This window comes from Dermacentor andersoni, chromosome 6, assembly GCF_023375885.2.
Source record: "Dermacentor andersoni chromosome 6, qqDerAnde1_hic_scaffold, whole genome shotgun sequence".
In the NCBI taxonomy this organism is placed as follows: domain Eukaryota; kingdom Metazoa; phylum Arthropoda; class Arachnida; order Ixodida; family Ixodidae; genus Dermacentor; species Dermacentor andersoni.
The window spans coordinates 65,667,923-65,684,739 of record NC_092819.1 but is presented as its reverse complement, the minus strand read 5'-3'; the positions used below and the strand labels follow the sequence as shown (position 1 = coordinate 65,684,739).

General features: G+C 50.1%; 1 protein-coding gene across 2 annotated transcripts in view; it reads left to right on the top strand.

Annotated features, from left to right (window-relative positions):
* Positions 1-16,817, top strand: part of LOC126522711 (protein SSUH2 homolog) — a 66,670-nt gene that overhangs the window by 42,293 nt on the left and 7,560 nt on the right. For both annotated transcript variants that reach the window (XM_050171498.2, XM_050171499.3), the window contains 8 exons: positions 201-273; positions 1,045-1,174; positions 3,036-3,096; positions 3,831-4,018; positions 6,268-6,362; positions 7,179-7,271; positions 8,477-8,579; positions 9,584-9,688. In XM_050171498.2, the coding sequence (XP_050027455.1) occupies positions 201-273; positions 1,045-1,174; positions 3,036-3,096; positions 3,831-4,018; positions 6,268-6,362; positions 7,179-7,271; positions 8,477-8,579; positions 9,584-9,688 (848 nt within the window). The remainder of the gene's footprint in view (positions 1-200; positions 274-1,044; positions 1,175-3,035; positions 3,097-3,830; positions 4,019-6,267; positions 6,363-7,178; positions 7,272-8,476; positions 8,580-9,583; positions 9,689-16,817) is intronic.

Here is a 16,817-nt window from a genome sequence, read left to right as displayed (position 1 = left end):
CACAAAAAGAGAAGCTTGGTCTTACTTTTGTACTCAGGCTGACGCATTTCTGGTTAACATCCCTCCCTTATCCCTTTCTTCCCTCCTCCTCCTGTATAGTGGCTAAAACCTTTTCCCAGCAAAACAGAAGGATGCAAATACAGTTACGAAAAAACTCTATACCAACTCTAAACAGACTGCTTCCCTCCCTCTCCCCGCAGTGGACGTCCCACCTCCGTACACGCCCTCGACGCCCAAAGAAGAGGATACTCCTAAGCGAGCACCGCTACCATGGTACGAAGCCTTATACTTATTCAGTCTACAAGCTTGACGAGGTCTCAACAAATCGTCTCGCACTGTCCACGGTGCACGATGTCACCGCATATTGGTTGCGCGCGTCTCGAATGATATCGAATCCATTGTCAAAGTCGATATGCACTATCAGAGAGCGCTAAAAGAAGTAACACGGCTGCGAGTTTTCGGGACGCTGCAAGCTCAACGAGATATATCGATACGGGATATAATATACCATTAGTGTATAGCTAGTGCATGCGATGGCTATACGAGGGACCCTGGTTGTGTAGCGTAAGTGCATCATACAAGCCTGGGGGTTGGTCGTGCGTGCTCTCTGCTTCGCCACACTCTATAAGGAAAGTTTTCGTCCTATGCGAGGCGTATCTTCTCCCCAACCTATTATCGTCATCTGTTCTCGTTTGCGTTTTCTTTTCTGGAAACTGTGCGCTCGCTACTTTGCTGTCAAAATATTTTGTCACGCTGATAATGCACATATACTATACTCGTGACCTGGAAAGACCGGGCGCGCATCTTTAAAGACACGAAAGGCACTCAAGATAGGTGGCGATTGGTTTCAGAACAAGGATACATCCAAACGGTGTAAACGTTAACAATAATACACTCGAAAGGGTGTAAAAGTTAGCAAAGATATACCCCGAATGGTGTAAACGTCGATGAGGATACACTCCAAAGGGCGTAAACGTTTCTTGAAGCTTACTTGCATGCACGGAACAACACAGTAATCGCGCATGCGCTCACGTGGCGGCGCAGCACTCCGCAGGTGACGGAGCAAGAGGCCCGGCAAGCCTTAACCAAGCACGTGGCCAAGCACTGCTGCTACGGCAAGGCGTGCGCGCGAGACATGGCCATCACCAAGATCGACCACACGTCCGCCTTCCACGTGAGTGCCGCTGACGTCACCAAGTTGCGGCGGCGTTGGCGTCGCGTTCAGTGCAGACGAAGGAAAAAAATATGACGAACTCTATCGGCCAGAAATATGCATTTTAAGTTCCGCGTCGTCAGATGGATGATGCGATCGCCTGTGTCTGGGGACTTTTTTTACACACAGCGCACAGCCGCACGTAACATATGCTCGCGCGTTTAAGAGTCAACCCCTCAATATTACCATCTTCTGCGATAGCAACGCACAAAACGCAGTAGCGCCGTTGAGATAGCGAAAGCTTTTGCGCGCAGAAAAGAACGATGTGATGCTCGGTAATGTTGTCTTAGCCGTATAGCAGATAGATATTCAAGCTTTGCGCCAGGCATGGTAACGCGATTTTTCGCATTAAGGTCGTACCAATGGTAAAACGATTAAAAAAAAAAAAACACCCAGTAAACATGCGGTAGTTACGCGCGTTTGTACGGTAGTTCGAAATTACAAACGCGGGCACGCCCGCGAACATTGCTCCAAACCGAACCGATAAGGCTTACAACCACTACACGACACCGTGGTCGATTCACCGGTCGTTCGGGGAGCGAACATTGGGCTCCGAGGGAACGGCGCCGGCCCTGCTTGCCTCGTGTTGTCCCGACAGCTTGTTATATGGCTTCGAAATGCGAGAGTCACAGCAGGCACGCCGAAGCATGCCTCTCAGCTCCGTTGGGATCGATCGCTTATATATTTATCGCGAATATTCGCTTGGACGGCAGGAAGCTGCAGGAGTCTGTTCTTCCTGACGCATGGGAGCCCCGTGGCAGGGCAGCATCTGGCGATATATCCGCATCTGCACTTTCCAGAACCGGGAAATCGACCTGCTATTCAGTGGCACTATAACGGCCGCCGCCGTATGTCAAATGTACTCGAGAAATGTGTTGATATTTCTCTGTGAATCAGTGTATATATGAAAGAAGAGCAGTGGATAGTTTTTTTTTTAAGCTCTTTGAAGTGCAGTCCGGTGCACTGTTTAACTGAAAAACTGCAATAAGTGGCTCTCACTTTGCTTGTACGCACTCCAGCTGCAGGTTACAGCTGAAGTTAGCAAGGCGCTCAGCAAGAACTGATTTCGCGGCCTAGATGTGTAGAGAGGCGTCTGTGCCACTTGCAAAGCCGCACGATTCCGCACTTGAAAAATTCCCGCGTGCTCTATACACTCACGTGCAGTGGCGTAGCCAGGGGTTAGCGTGCACACTGGGACGGTGCCTGCCCCCCCCCCCCCCCCCCAACGAAATTTCTGTGTTAGCATGCCGCCTGCCCAGCCCTCCCTACACCCTCCCTCAGCCTTCCATCTCCGCTCGAATGCGTGCCCCCCCTAGAAAAAAATATGTTTGGCTAGGCCACCGCTCACGTGTTCCCTTTAACAGTATGTTTAAAAAACAGGAATGTGTGCACCAAGAAATTGCAATAGACCTTACTCTATTGTTCACCGGCACGGTGCTTTTGGTCCAAATATCGTTGCATAGTATTCTGATTGTCTTCCGAGGCACTGTCGAAGCATTTCATTGGCAATCCAACTTTGGCACTGCATTGGCATGCCATTGCAATTAACCCCATATGTTCTCCGATCAAGCAGGACTTGATCTCGTGCCACGGCGTTTGAACCTTGAGCATTGCACGCTGCTTGCACTATCTCTCTCAATCCCAATTACGTTAATTGTGGCGCTTCTGGCGTATAGCTCTGTTACGGCAGAACATTGCGAGCGCTTTCACTGCAGCGAATGCTGTAACGTTCTAAACAAAACCGCGAATGTCTTGGGAGGTATCGCGCGGGAAATATGGGAATACGTACTGCAGTCGCGTGACAATGTGATTCACTTTCCAGTACACCTTGGAGACGTTCACTGAGAAGCGGCAGACAGCCTGGTGCTTCGAACCGTACACAGGTCAGTCAGTTGGGTTGCTCTGCCCGCTTCAAAGTTTGCCTTTGAACTTACGCACCGTATACGTGAGGCTTGAAAAGAGTCAAGACGTCTGCAACGGCTTGACAAAGAATGCAGGCAGACGAGGCCTCGAGCTCGTGATAGAGATATTTAGATTAGGCTACGGAAGCTGGCCTGCGTTTATATATAGGGTATATGCGGTGACATCATCGAGGCTGCCATTGTGTTGTAGAGCGAGCACGGTGAGAAGCTTAATACTATCCCGATCAGCTTATCTCTCAGCAGCACTGTGGAAGTTGGGAATAGGACAACGATACGGCGTAGTCGACGTGTTGCGAATACTCCCTACATAATTCTGCTCGGGAACCTAAATCCTGCTTGCTGGGACCCCGTCGGCGCGAGTCGTCTCCGTACCCTGTATTCTACAACTTTATTTTACTATTCTTTATTTTATTCGCGCTACAATTGCTTCCTCCAGTATATCATCCAACTTGCCCAAGAAAAAAAGAATTATTTTGGAATAACTCGTTCTCGTTACTTACGGTACAGGAATTACTCGAGCTTCAAGAGGCGCCACAGTTGTTAGCTTGGCAGCGTGGCCGTTGTCCCTTACTGTTTCTAGCAACATCCGGGTGCCTCTCAACTCGGGTTGTAACTCAATCGTGTAAAGGAAAGCGATATAGTACGAATCGCGAGACTGCCAATTAACTGTCTGGGTGGTTCCGTCCGGCATGCAGGGGGTCCGGTGGACGGGCCGTCGGCGGGCCCCGCGCCGGGTCCCTGGGAGGTGCCGGTGCCCTCGCCGACTCCGTTCCAGTGCCAGACGACCTCGGTGGAAGTGCCCCACACGGCCTCGGTCAAGACTTGCCACACCTGCGGCGGCGTCGGACGGAAGCGGTGCGCCACGTGCAACGGAAACGGATACGTGAGTCCTTGTGCCTCGTGCACGTCTTGTCTTCACTGCACGCGGCTGCGCACTGCTTCGCAGCGCCATCGGACTGGCCGTTCAAGATACTCGCGAAAGTCTTGCAGGACAGTAAACTCTTCGTCACTGCGAGCAGACGCGTGTTTCGATGGCGATAATGAAGCCAGATTATAGCTTCCAGAGCTGCCCGTTCTCATAACGCAATCCTGAAGCTGAGTAGAGGTGTCGAGACGCTTTGAAGCGACCTGTGTACATGCGTACGTGTTTCAGTGGCGATAACGAAGCCGGATGACAGCTACCGGACCTGCTCATTCAGATAACGCAATCCTAAAGCTGCGTGTAGAGCTGCCAAAATTAACGCTTTGAAATAACCCATCGAATGTGCAATCAATAAACCACACTTCACTTGATATCGCGATCACGCTGCAGTAACCAGGCAAATAAGTTTTTCTTGGTTCCTGTGGCACGCTTGCGTAGGTTGTGCATCGACGCTTTTTTAAATTATATAGCGGTGGCTTCGTGTGTGGGTGAGGGTGGTGGACGAAGAATAAGGCATCAAGGTACCTCCGGGCGCCGTGCTGCCAGAGCAGTGCGCGCGCGCGCATTAGCCATATCATACACCCATATAGTTAATGTATAATGGTGTACATTCGACTGTTTCTTACCGTGCTCCTCCTACTCGGTTCGCAGCGATACGTAGCCCTCCCGGGATTAGAGCCCGATAAAGCCTACCCCAGCCGAACGTGATTGGATGTTCCCTCGGCGCCTCGCGCTCCCAGCGCGAACATGAGAGCGCCTCCGAGTGCTCTGAGCTGGAGCAGGGCGCTCTAAATCAACCAGAAGAATGTGTTCTCAGCAATCGATTTCAACATGTACGCGAATGTAAACCGCACCGCAAAAAAGGCGTTCGAAAGCGACCGGTTGAATGTACCATAAGTTGTGAGTAACATCGAGGTTACCCGCCGTGGTTGCTTGGTGGCTATGGTGTTGGGCTGCTAAGCACGAGGTCGCGGGATCGAATCCCGGCCACGGTGGCCGCATTTCGATGGGGACGAGATGCGAAAACACACGCGGGTACTTAGGTTTAGGTGCACGTTAAAGAACCCCAGGTGGTCCTTTACCACGGCGTCTCTCATAATGAGATCGTGGCTTTGGCACGTAAAGCCCCATAATTTAACTTAATTTAACATCAATATTGATCAGGGCAGGGAAAAAAAAAACGTTTTCCGGACTTCTGTGCCGGGGACCACTAAACGTCATTATACTCCTCTGTGCACGTTATTAACGTCCTATGTAAACAAGGAAGGGCTGCTGCGACGCATGTGTATGAGTCGTCTAGGTGGGAATAACAGGTATGTACACGTCAAAAAAAAAAAAAAGGAGAGAATTCACCGACAATTACGTTATTGCCTAATGCGAAATTTGAGCGCATCTCTATACGTGCTTTCATTTCGCGATATATTGACTGCAGCGAACAATCTGTCTCGTGTGGCACGTTGCAAACGGAGCGAACTGTGGCGCGACTGCCTAGCTAATCGGGAGATCGCGAGAGACAGCGCGTGGGTGACTCATGGGCGCGATTCACCGCAGCCGCTGCAAACAGACCTCCGCTAATGCAGTGTCTTTTTTTTTTTCATACATAGTATCGTCGGACGCGCTCGCCGCGTGCCATGGATCGGCGAACAGACGACACGCGCTACTCTGGCGCGATCCCGTAGCCACCGTCGCCGCGAAGCTTTTCTTCTCACGCTTTCGCCATACCTTCCTCCTCCACCTTCCTCCTCATGCTTTCCCTGTAGCCTTCTCCTCCGCTTTCCTCCTCGCGCTAGCTTCTCTTTTCATCCTCGGCTGCGCTCCGCGTTCGCTCTTTCATCCTTCGCTCTGCTCGTTCGCCCGGTTACGCCGACGCTCAACACAGGAACGGGCGCTTAAGAGCTGGGCTCTAAAAGAGGCAGGCAGACGAACACGGACTTTGCTTCACCTTTGATTTTCTGCAAAAGCTTTCGAAAACTTCCCGTGAATGTCTTCTCACATTTTCCTTTGAGAATACGCTAGCAACGTTTGCAGTAGTGAAGGTTAGCGACACCCGCAAGCTTGTGAGCGCGCACTAAGGCAATACCTTATTTGCCTTCGAGGCTGTCTGTTGTTGTTGTACACCACGCTTTCCCGTTCTTCTGACTTGCAAACTAGTGTTTTTACGATTTACGAATCGTAAAGTAACGTTAAGTTTGTTATCTCTGAACCCTTAGGAGCATTGCAGCTACTGTCAGGGCGATGGCCAGAAGCGAAGTCTATCGGGCGACAACGATCGATGTTTCCAATGTCACGGCATGGGTCGGATGCGGTAAGTGCACCTCCTGCTCCAACTGTTGCTTTCTGCTGATTGGAGTTGATGGATACAGTTCCCGGTTTTAATGCGGCAAGGAGATGACGTCTCAATAATTGTCAAGGATGACGGACTTTTCACTTTTGATAGCGATCGGTAATTTTGCTTTGAATTGACGCTTCAGATAAACGAATTTACCCATCGTGAGCAACTGGTGTTCGGCTCGTGTAATCTTGAATTTTTCTTTCGTTTAAATCGTCTTATTTCGCGCTGTTTTACTTGGTTCGCGTGTTCTTCAATATCTTAATATTTATCCCTGTATCTGAATTTCGACACTCCTTCTGAAGCGCAACTCTTACTACACTGCAGGTCTCACCAACTAATAGTGAAACGGCGACAGCAGCCCCGTCAGGAACGACAATTTCACCGCGGTAGACAATGGTTAAACGGAATGATCTCGCAGGGATTAACAGCGCATGCTGGGAAAACCTTTCGGCTTTATCCGAGACGTGCGACCGCGGTTCTCGTTGCCGTTTCACCAGACGGGACCATATCTATAGCGTTGCAGTGTACGGAGCTGGTAAAGTGAAGTATGGCCATAACTGTTTGCACGCGAACGTTAACGTGTTCGTGCACAAGTTGGTCAACAGCCTGCTGTGTATACCCCATCCCCGCACCTTTATGATAACGCCGCCGCTGGAGCAGCCGAACCGTCTTAAAAGCTAACATGCCCACTGCACAATATGTGTAAACTATAGTGACGCATGCGCAAGTGCCGAGTTTTGCTGTCTTTAGCGGGCACCATTTTGCAGCTTTTCTTTCTCACACCCGCAGTTGTTGGAAATGCAACGGCGACGGCGTGGCTCCGTGTCGCGCTTGTTCCGGTACCGGCCAGATCAAGTGCTACATCAAGCTCACCGTGGTTTGGTAAGTATAATGGGGGCACGCTGTGCGTATACCGTTGGAAGTGCAGCGTGCTTTTAGCTCGTGCGCTGCAGAACCGCGCGAGCTGCCTAGGAGAAATGGGCAGTATTTCTGAGAAATGAAGTCTGAGTGATCTGGGCACTCGGAATCGCGAGCTTCGCAGCCTGATCGTATAGCTGTAAGAGAGTATATAAGCATACGTGCCGTGTCAGATGCGTGCTCCGATTGCCGTCAGAAATGGTTCGGCTCATGTGTCTCAAAAAAAAAAAAAAAAAGCGCCGACTTCATTCTTTCTTTGTAACGTGGCAAAAGTCCGCGAGCAGGTTCAAGCGCCTGTATCTGTGATGGCATGAAATTCTACGGTGACATTTCGGGAAGGTGGGTACTTGCGGTGGTTAATTTCACGCTTTTCCCAGAATTATATGGTGACATCTATAAACATACCACCGCTGTTGAATGCCAGAGTAATCGATGGTGGCACAGATATCCACGTTTGGCCCAGTTAGCACGGGACGAACGACAACGAATAAGCGCCAAATTAAAAGGCAACAACAACAACAACTTCATCGTCAGCCGCGCTGCGCCTAAATTCGTCATGGCGCAGAGGTCGTCGAGTGCTTCCGACGAAGTCTTCGAACAAGATATTTGAGCAGGTGACGTCTAAAAATTAATTCATTCATAACCCGCGGTTTTTCGCTGGCACACTTGACACTCTTCCCATACTAATGCAGCAGCACATGAAGGACGAATGACACAGGAACGTAATACTGACGCCCCGAGCACAGTTTTACGTTCTTGTGCTCTTTGTCGTTCCTGCGCTGCAAGTTGCATTATTATATGTCGAACCATTTAGCCAATCAACTCGTGCTCTTCCCACGCGCTGCCAGTTCGTAGCACTGATAGTTTGTTCTAGCTTTCGAGAATTTTTAGTGTTACGTTAGTTGTACGCAGGGCGGCACCAGCGTGGAGCGTTTACGCTAAGTATATTTTCGGCATCGCCTAGCATTTTTCGAGCGTTCATTTTACGCTGCGCGCTGTGAAATAGACGCGCCGACGCTGGACGACGCGCAGCGAAGCTGAGAAAACGTCGAAAATGCGCTCTTCCACGAGGTTGCCGCTTACGAGTTTCACGTAATCGATCAGCTAGAGAGCACAAGTTGGTATGCTGGTTCCGCGCGTAATCGAGACGCCCGTTCAACATTCCGCAGGTCGACGAAGACGGATGACCACGTGGTCGAGCACTCCTTCGTACCGGACGACCAGATTAAGTTTGTCTCGGGCCAGTTAGTCTTCGAAGAGCAGAACTCGAGGGTGAGTTTACCTACATGTTCCGGCGCCTACATTGTTTCTTCTGTTCGGTGACCAAAACGATGTGGCACGAAGTACATGCTGCAAACGAGGTTAGCAAGAAAGACAGAAATATTCTAGTAGAGTGATTTGCATATTACTTGTTTATTGTGGTTTCTGCCGCGGCTATTAAACGAGAGCTGGTTTTACGTCTGTATGACTCGTAATATAAATTAGAGCATGTAGTCAACAGAGTGTGTAGTAAAAGAAAAGCTTAAGACAAGAACAGAAAATTTTGTCAGTTTATGCTGTGTCGCGGTGCCAAGGTGGTCACATTGACGTAATTTTTATTTTTTTTCAGACCGACCAATTAGCGTACTTCGTGAACGTCCAGGAAATAATTCGTTCACTAGTGGCTGTTCAGTGTTAAAGCGGAAGATGTTGAGGTTCCATTTTATTTAATTTAAAGTGATAGTTCCCAATGAACGGCGTATACCGTCTACGCCAGAACGCGGGAACTGAACTTTCAGAACAAGCCTAGATTGTAGCCAGTGAGGTAACTTAAATGTCATATATAGCGTGCTACCCAAATTACGATTCGCTAAAGCCTGGAGGAGGAGGAGGAGGAGGAGGAGGAGGAGGAGGAGGAGGAGGAGGAGGAGGGCGAGAGGTATTTTGACATATATGAGACCCGGCACGCCCGATTTCGGGTATGTAACACTCAGGACGGTCACTCAGTATCACGATGGTGTAGAACTATACGCCAGTTATGCCATTCTTATCCTGTGTCCACCCTGAAAAGTTTCCATGCGCAGTCCAGTAATTCCGTATGTTTTTCATGTTTTCTGTTGATTCCTTCGGACGGGTTGACTTCGATATGAGTTCCGCATATGTACAATATTATTTTTATTACACAATTACGGCGAAAACATAATGGAATGCATCGTTATGGTCGAGTTAAACGAACAAGCTTGCATTTGGCGCCTTACTCAAGGATACCGTCAAGCGCGCGCCTCTTGCCTCGACAGATTTGGCCGATCAACCACTTTCCCGACATGACGGTCAACATGGCCTCCGTGCAACTGGTGCAGAAGCACGCGGCCGCTTTCAAGTCGGAGAAGATCCTCATGCAGGTAAGCCGGCTAGTCACAACGCGATCTGTACGGGCTTGGCAGTGGCGTTTGCGATAAGTCGGCTCTCGCATGTCTTGTGTGAAGCGAATTTCGCGCCGCCAAGTAGCAGTGTAAACGTAGCCGAACGTTGAGCCAACGTTGTCCGATCTAAGGCCCATGTTGACCAACGTTGGTCGTACATTGGTCCTGCTTGTCGTTCTTCCGGGGCAAATGTCTGCGAGATTCTGCTGTTATAGAATGAATTACCGATTGGCGGACGTCGCCTTAGGAAGACGCAAGTTACAAAATCGATTGGTATCTGTGAAGTGATTCGTAGACGTCACAAGTCGTTCGTTTCACCATCAAATTCCACTGTTTGCAGGGTCGCGGTCACTCTAGTAATAGTATTGCCAACAAAAATCGCTCACCATCATTATTCACCTACTTCCCTTTTTTCCGGCCCCCGGGCACTTGGTTTTTGTAGGCCAAGATATCCTTTTCCAACGAGACGCAGGCGCTCTAATCCGCCCGTGTGTCTGCTCCATTCCTCGTAATCGAACACGAGTGGAGGAAGTTTACCCCGGGATATACTTCAAGCTGGGTCTCACCACCTTACAGGTTCCGTAACCTAGGCCTGAAGCCCAGGACCTGGATATACATGTGAAATGCTCAAAGTGCTCTGCCGCGACGTCTGTATAGTGGAAGCTCGCCGTCTGCTGCGGTTGTGTCCAGGGAAAAAGGTTCTACACAAGGGAAACTGCTTAGAGCTGCCGGAATACTAATACATCAGCCTATATATTGTGATCAATTAATTATATGGACGATAAATAGGAAACACACGCGGCTTCTTTCTGAAGAATAGCTGCTCGGATTTATTTAACTATTTATTATGCCGTGCGCATCTAAGCCCGTACAGAAAAAAAAACAACGAAAAGTCTCACTCGATCACTGCGAGCACTCGCTATCACACATCATGGCATGATGAGGAGCGCCTGCAGCGGCGTTGAAGGCGTCGCGCCCCAGTGGCGCACGAGATGAGAGCGAAGGAAAATCAGTTTCTTTTTTTTTGGTAGCTTGGAGTGTACTTTTCGGACCGCTGGGACCAACTGCATGCACCACGATGTGGTATGCCCATGCAGGAACGCTAGTGTTCAGTGTATACAATGCTCGTGCCTGCAGTGTAAGTCATAACACTTTAATTCTAGGCACAATGGAACACTGCTCTTGCTACATTGCACATCCGATTGAGTCTGTGCGTCTACATGGCTTTGTCGTCTTTGCAGTCAAACCCGCTGCGCGCCTCTCGCGGCGTCTTCCGAGACCCATAGTTAACCCTCGACGCACGGGTCGCGCATGCGCCGTCGTCGATAGCGGAACAACACGGCGGCGCCGACGCCGACGGCGTCACCGGGCCTCGAGTGGCCATATCGCAATGAAAAAAAGAAGCTTTCCGGTAGACCATCTTGAAATAATGGACATGGAATTTATCGTTCCCGCGGCCCGCTGCAGGCTCTGCGCGTGCCGATGAGAGAGACGTAGTCGGGAAAAAAAAAAAAAAAACGTAAATAGAGGGGACGGTGACTAATGTAGCACTTTTCGCAGTTAGATTCACTTTAAGCGTGCGTTGATCGCCGATGTGGTTCGGTGGCTCTGCCGCGCTCTTTCCAACCACGAGGTTCGATTGCGGGCGACGGCTGTTGCTTTCCGACGGGGCCGCATACGCAAAGCGTTTGTTTGAACACGCACTGAGGTATCCGCGGTATGAATTTCCCGTCGTGGACAAAGTTAATTTGGACGTATAGCACACTTCCTTACCTCAATGACGACGTATACCTGAAACACTCCGCGGTGGCTTTGTGGCTTGGGCGTTTTGCTGATGATCACGAGGTCGGTCGCGGGTACGATTCCCGGCCGCGGCATTTTGATGAAGGCAGAGTGAGAAAAAAGAAAGAAAGAAAGAAAGAAAGAAAGAAAGAAAGAGAGAAAGAAAGAAAGAAAGAAAGAAAGAAAAGCGCTCTTGTGCCGGGCTTCGAATGCACGTTGGATAACCAAAAATTAATCCGGTGGTAAAACAAAAAATTAATGCGGACCATTCCACTACGGCGCTTCTGTGCAGTTTTCTAAATCTTTAGACCCCGTCTCGGGATTCGAATCCGATTCAACGTCTTCCAAAGCTAAGCTTTGCTTTTAAACATGTACCATCACCAAAAAAGAACAGACAAAAAGAAAGCGAATAGCTAAGAGAGAAACCCGATGAGTGCTATTTAGAATCAGGCATATGTCTTTTGTATTACTGTTTTTTAGCCACTATCGTTTTCTTTGCTATTATTATTACTGAAATTACCTTACTAGAAACGCCTTTCCGACAGAAATGCTATAGGTCTAGAAGTGGATGCCGCCAGTAAGCTATTGCCATACAGACCTTGCTCCTAGCATGGGCCCCCGTCCTGCCAACCTTCGTTTTCCCTATGCACGCGTTGCGTGCTGTTGCGCGGGCGCTCGTGCACCATGCCCGGCGGCAGGGCGCGCACATCACGGTGCGTCCTTGTGTCCGGCGGCTACGCAAGCGTGTCGAATCGAGCGTGGCCGCATATACGTACACACACACCGTGTTTCGCCACGCGCGATCCCCGCCACGAGCAGCAGCAGTGCAGCCGCGGAACTTTAAGTGACGCGCAAACGCGTGCCGGCAGCGCTCGCACGCGCCTACGCACGCCACGCGAACGACGACGCGAACGCGCAACCTCGAGCACTCTTCCTTCGGCGACGCGTATACCGTGCCTTCTCCGTGTATAAGCGGATGAAACAACGGCGTGCGGAGCCCGTGCCGCGTGTCGGATTCGGCGCCATGGAAGCACGCTCCGTGGGCGGACTGCCTAATTACTGGCGTCTGCGACGATTATGCTCGTGCGTTTTTGGAAACCGGGGAGCCGGTAATTTTTGCAGGTACAAGCGAGCGAACCGGTGAATGAGCGAGCTGCAGCAAGTGAAAGTGGGGAAAAAAAAAGAATAGAAGAAAAGGGTTTTGCAGGTGTATGCAAATCCGAGCAATTTGTACATTAAAGACAGCGAAACATGTATACGCAGAGGGGCTCTGACTCTTTGGGAAGTGCTGAGGGTCCCGGTTTGCCACTGCTCGAAATCTAATTAGGGCTTTGCAAACGCCTTCGCTGTATCCCACGAAATTTCCACGCTATACACAATTTTTTTCTTTTATATTTTTCGCTATATCCGACACATGTACCCGACGCTGGTTGTTCCAGCTCTCCTGAGCTGCTCCTGTGCCTCGACCATACCACCGCACGTTGCCGCCGCCGCACGAAAAATAATTGTTGAACGTCGTTATAACATGAGTGATTGAGCGAGTGGAGTGAGCGAGTGAATTAGTGAGCTGTCTAGTTGGCCGCGCGTGTGTATAGAAGCTCTTCACGACTGCTCGATGAATCGAGAACCCTCTAGCAGACCGTTGAGCGCCGGCGGTTTCACTGTCTGCGCGACTGGAGAGGTGACATTGATCGCAGAAAGCGAGAGCGCACAGTCTAAACAGTTCGGCATCGGGCTTTACTGGTAGTCTTTCTGGAAGATGGTCAAGAGCTGGGGTTTAGCAGCCAACTGCAAAAGAGGCTGCCCTGGCTTCTGTATAGCGGCAATTTAACGAGTAAAGTTTATAATGCAGATCGCATTCATAAGTCTGGTGAGCGACGAGTACGCAGCCAGTTTCTTGCATTTAGTTGACTGGCAGGAACATGCCAGTGCATGTGTCCTTCTATGAAAATGTGTCCTATGAAGTGGGTGCGTAGTGTTACGTCTCACTATGGCGATGCGCATTCCTGAGACGCTCACCACAGGCCGCAACAGTAGGTATAGTCTATAGAAAGCTTCGCTCTCTCGTGCATTTTATTTTCTCACTTGCCTGTAGGTGACCTACAGCCATTGTATGAACATACTCGATTACATGCGTGAGGCCTTAAATGGATTTACCGTCTAGCGTCCACACATAATAGATGCATTATAATGTCTCTATAGAGAGTCGTAGACATTGGATCAGTCCAAATATATGGTATGGTATACTGCCTGATCTTCAGAGTCATTTCATACAGACTCTGGTAGCATCGAACACTGTTCACCAATGAGCACCTGAAACGCATGTGCGTATAGTGTGTGCAGAACTGTGCATTTGCTTCTTAATTTTCACCATTCTGATGAAACTTACCAGAGTCCATCCATGGAAGGACTCCGGTGTTACTCACCTTTCTCTTCCCTGTCATTGGCCCGTGCACTTTCCATACCGACTTCACTAATGCATGTTCTTCATTTAAACGCATCCGCGTTTCTCACCGTGGAATGTTGTACGGATTGGAATGGCGACCTGTTGTACGCATGCATCTATAGGACCGTGGCACGCTGTCCCGTAACTATACGGAGTTTAACTGTCAGTTTTCAGCTGATAACCGAAAAGTCGAGTGCGCGGTGTGTATACGATGGCGAACATCTGGTAGTCAAATGATCGACGTCCTATAGGTGTGCTATCGCTTCTGCTTGCTTGCGGGACGGCTGCCGCCGCAAATGGAGCTAAACGCAAGTGACCGCGCTCGTGCAGTCAGCAAAATACGAGACGCGACCAAGAGACCGCGGGCGGACCATTCTCATTTATGAGAGGGTCAGCGTGGAGTGGCTGGCGGAGTTCAGCTTGCCCTTCAGATTCTGCTGGCCACAGAAAACAAAAAAACAAAACTAAAATGTTTAACAGTCGACGCCTCTTCGCACGGACACCTAGCGTGGGCGAATCACCTACCACGCGGCGCCCTTATCGCGGTTCTTTTTTTTTTGGCCGGCTGCACGCGGCGTATGACTAGAGACCATAGTATGACCATAGAGTTGAAATTTCTTTCTCTATGGTATGACGAAGACGCGTCATGCCGTTGGTGTGCCGGTGGCCTGGAGAGGTTACTACAAGTATATGGAGGAACGCTACGTATTCCCAAACAACTTTTTTTTTTTTTTTTACCTGGCATGCCCTCCGCGGCTCACCTTGTCGCGAGGATGTACGCGCATAAACTCGAGAGAGAGTTGCTACACGCGCTGCAGACGCGCGCAAGCGAAGCAGCGCGAATCGTTGTACGCACCACGCACGGCCGCTCATACACGAGCCAAGGAGTGGCAAGCGTATAGGACAAACGCGCCGCTTTGTTCGTGCTCCCGTTTCTTTTTTACGCCGCCGCCGCGCCTCCGTTTGCATGTGCCGTGCACGTCCGCCCGTGCGGGCTGCAGGCCCGCCTTCCTCGATGGCAGGATGCCACGGTAAATACGGGGCGCACATGCGCTAAGATGCGGCTCTGGTTGCGAACAGTGATCGAGCGTGGGCGTGGGACGTGCCGTGAGTGATGAGGCCCTTTTAACTAGCAGCGACCGACCGTTTATTGACCGACTTCACTCTCCCCATCTCGTCAGAGTGTGCGCGCTGTGAAGCTCCGGGCACAACCGTCTCCTCCGCGGCGGCGGATTCGGCGCTCGCGCGCCTAATCCTTTGACGTGCTCTCGTGTATAGAGCGAGTATGTATATATACGGACGAGTGACGCATGCCAGCACCCACTGACTGACCTGTCTTCCGTGCAGCGCTCATTATCGTGCATGGGAGAACCTGGACAAACCCTGCGACTCTTAACTGTTCGTTCTTGTATCCTTTTCGTCGTTTCGGGCCTGTTTTTTTATTGCCCAGAACCAACGGTACACGATTGCGCAGCTGCGCCCCTCGTATAGTCGGATCGATTTCAAAAACTTTTCGCCCCGGCTTTCGTACGCGCTGCGAATTTTGAAGTATATGTCTTCCGAACGAATGCGCGACCCACGTATACACGCTGTTTGGTCGGCATAATATGTCGCGTCAATCGAAGTTCGGTGGCGCTAAATTAGTGGGTTCATCAGTCAGGTTTTGGGAAGACAAGAAGGCAACCATTGCATTTATGCGGCGCTGCTATATAGATAGACGACTAATTACTTACCGTATGCTCGTGGCCTCTTCCACGTTAGATTTGAAGAACAATTGTACAGAGGCAGGTAGTTTTGTTTTCAAGCGCATGCAACTGAGGCTTGCGAAACACATTCCTATTGGACAGCGCAAGGTCCGTGAGCCCGACGTCATGATGACACGTCCGACAGCCCATGATGAATAGTGTATGTAGCTGAGCGCAATGCTAGAGATGGCACTTTGGATGCCGCCAGCTTTGAGACATTGAGATGGTGATTGACGTTGATGGTACGACGAATGCTCAATAATAATATTAATGATATTAATAAATTTATTCGCGCTCCTACTGAGCGTTATAACGATACATTTCTTTTTTAAACAAGAAGTGTTGGCATTCAAGCATGCCGCTTTACTTGTGTGCTGGCCTCGACGCAACCGATTTCCTGAGGCGTACAGACAGCAATAACGGAGCTCTGTGTCCGGCTTTGTGCGCTGCGATAGTGAAGGGCCAGTATTCGTATTATAGTCGACGCCAAACAGAATTTAAATGTAAAGCGCACGAAGGGAAACTTACGACTCTCCGTGCACTTTTGTGGAACGGAAATACAACTTACTTGCGAGATCAATGCTAATCTTGCATTAAGCCTGACAACGATGCCGGGCCTCCCAATTCGACTTCGCGGGCCCCGGAGCCGAATCCGACATCCATGCCAGTTTTCTTTTACGGCGAGTTTTTACGGTTTCTTTTCAATAATCGTTAAACATTTCTTGTCTCTCCAGAGTAAAAGAACAGTAACAGCAAGAAAGAAGGACTTAATGAGTTTGTCACGTGCGCGCCGTTCGTTGGCGCTGCTCAAGCAAATTTTAAGGTTTGGTGTGACGTCCACATCAGAAAATTCACGTCACCTCTGGATCCGCGCATGAAGCCAAAGTCTGGGCCTAGGTTCCAGCCAGCCTAAAACGGTGTGCCGTCGTATACCGCACGCGCGCCAGCTGTCCCGTGGCAGAATGCTATACGTGGCGCTGGAATGACTTTTCCGTCATTCACCTCATAAGGTCTGCTGGGCGCTGCATCGCATAGGCCTCGGTATTACCGCCGAGACCGGCGCAATCACTTTCGATAGCACTGATTCAGAACGGTTAAAAACGTGTTGTATCTATTCGCACACTGATCGCGAAGC